The sequence below is a fragment of the Buceros rhinoceros genome, unplaced genomic scaffold (genome assembly GCF_000710305.1).
Source record: "Buceros rhinoceros silvestris isolate BGI_N320 unplaced genomic scaffold, ASM71030v1 scaffold10243, whole genome shotgun sequence".
Lineage (NCBI taxonomy): Eukaryota > Metazoa > Chordata > Aves > Bucerotiformes > Bucerotidae > Buceros > Buceros rhinoceros.
The window spans coordinates 15,238-17,243 of NW_010404195.1; the positions used below are offsets into that span (position 1 = coordinate 15,238).

The following is a 2,006-nucleotide window of genomic DNA, read 5'->3' on the forward strand; positions in this document are numbered from 1 at the left end:
GAGACCAGGGGGAGATGAGAAGAGGGGGTTGCAGGTACGCAGGGCACAGGTCACTATGCTTGTGCAGCCAAGTCCTGCCTAGTCACTGCAGGGGGCCCTGTCCCCATCACTCCCTGTAGCTAGACACACACAGCCACACTCATGGGGGCTCTCACTGGCTTCAGCACGTCCCGCAAACCTGCACATGGAGTTCCACCACCCGTCCTTCACCCATTGCCCTGGCACACCTCTCTGAGAGCCAGCACCACTCTTACAGACTGTTCCCGTAGTGTCTCTCTCACACACACACCTTTGACAAAAGACTTCAAGTCTCTGACCAAGCCACTTCTAAATCTGTATATGTTGGGCCAACAAGCACCACATTCAACACTGGGAAAAATAAACCCCATCCTTCAATCCCTTCACGAAAGACAAGTCCCCCTTGTCTGAGAGCTATTTTACTGCTGACTGTCTCACACACACAGTCTGAGGGTGAACTGGGGGAGTACCTGGCGTTACGGAAGACAGAGGTAATCTTTTACACGAACAGTTACAGCCATAAGCAGAGGGATTTTGTAACCACCCGGTGTATCAACGGGAGTGCAGAGGGCATGACGCACGGGACCATGGCTGCGGTGGTTTCCTCCTTCCACATGTGACACTGAGGAAGAATTTCACCTGGGGTGTGCGGGGCCTGACAAACCCAAGAATTGCAGCGTACAATCAGAGCCACCATCTACATTTTTGCCCCGCTAACACAGCCTTTTGCAAAGCAAAGTTCAAGGGAGAAAGCCATGATTCAAATGTCGCGTGGAAGTTACCTAAGCACGCAAGATACTCAGCCAGCCTGGGAAGCCACTGAAGAAGCTCCTGAGAGCTGACTGCTAAGACACAAAATTCTTCTGAGAAGCCAAAAATCTTGCAGAGCTGTCAGCAGGGCTGGCGCTGGAGGTTCAACTCGCCTTTCCAACCTGTGCTGTGCCATCTCCCAGCTGGGAAGAAAACACGGAAAACTACCTCTCAGGTTGCACTTGGGGGTGCTGCTACAGGTGATTTAAGGCTTGGGATAGCCTTCATGTTCCTTTGACTTAGGCTGAAAATAACAGACCTCTGTGTCGACCTAACAAGGTTCTTTCAAATTAAAAGACCTGAATACGGAAAAGAAACATTCACGGCAAAATTAATCTCTGCCCTGGAGCAAACTGTAAGTAACTCTATAGGTTATAACAACTTACAGGGATTACCTGAACCAGACCTTTCCATGAACTGCGTTTCAATTCTGCACCCATAGTGTTCACCTCCTTCTCCCCTTACCTTGAAGTGCACCCAGGGCTTTTCATGCTGCCTCACTGCTGCAAGCTAGAAAATATCTCCTGTGCAAATCGACTCCAATACTCCTTTCGTCTCCGTGTCTCTATTTCTAACGTCCCATCACTGCTATAAATGGATGGGACAGGTGAGGACAAAAGGAGTGGCTAGGTGTTCCCAGGGGTGGGTGGAAGTTAATAAATAAGCCATGAAAAGCACGGCAATGGCATGACATTAACACAGGTACAAACAGCTGCCTCAGAAAACAGGGCTTCCAATAGTTCTGCAGGGAAGCAGGGGGTTAGCAGACCCTTAGCAGACCCTTAGCTGGGTCCTCCTCTCCTGGCTGCAGGAGGCAGGCATGGGGGGCTCACAGCAGGGTCCAGGCAGGGTGGCGGGGGCTGGAGGAGGGCACCATCGGCCCTTTCGTCACCCTGCACACTGTCACATCACTTGTTCAGTGCCCCCTCCCTGCTCACTGCCCCATCACTTGTTCAGTGCCCCCTCCCTGCTCACTGCCCCTTCCCGGCCCTCTGCCATGCCACTTGGTGCCACGGCCAGTGCCTGCCATGCCTTTCCTCTACTTCTTGCTCAATGGTTTTGGACTGCAATTCTCTGCCAGACTCATCTGAGAACAGGAAATCAGGGATGACAGCCAAACGGGAACAGCGTTCACCTACTGGAAATTCCCCTTTATGCATTCGAGAGGTCAAACTCTT

The 2,006-nt window shown here is 51.7% G+C and overlaps 1 protein-coding gene across 1 annotated transcript in view; it reads right to left on the reverse strand.

Moving 5' to 3' along the window:
* GAL3ST2 (galactose-3-O-sulfotransferase 2) overlaps window positions 1–1,319 on the reverse strand; it is a 6,193-nt gene extending 4,874 nt beyond the window's left edge. The window contains exon 1 of the mRNA XM_010133288.1: window positions 1,294–1,319. Within this exon, the coding sequence (XP_010131590.1) occupies window positions 1,294–1,319 (26 nt within the window). The remainder of the gene's footprint in view (window positions 1–1,293) is intronic.
* Window positions 1,320–2,006: the final 687 nt, after the last annotated feature.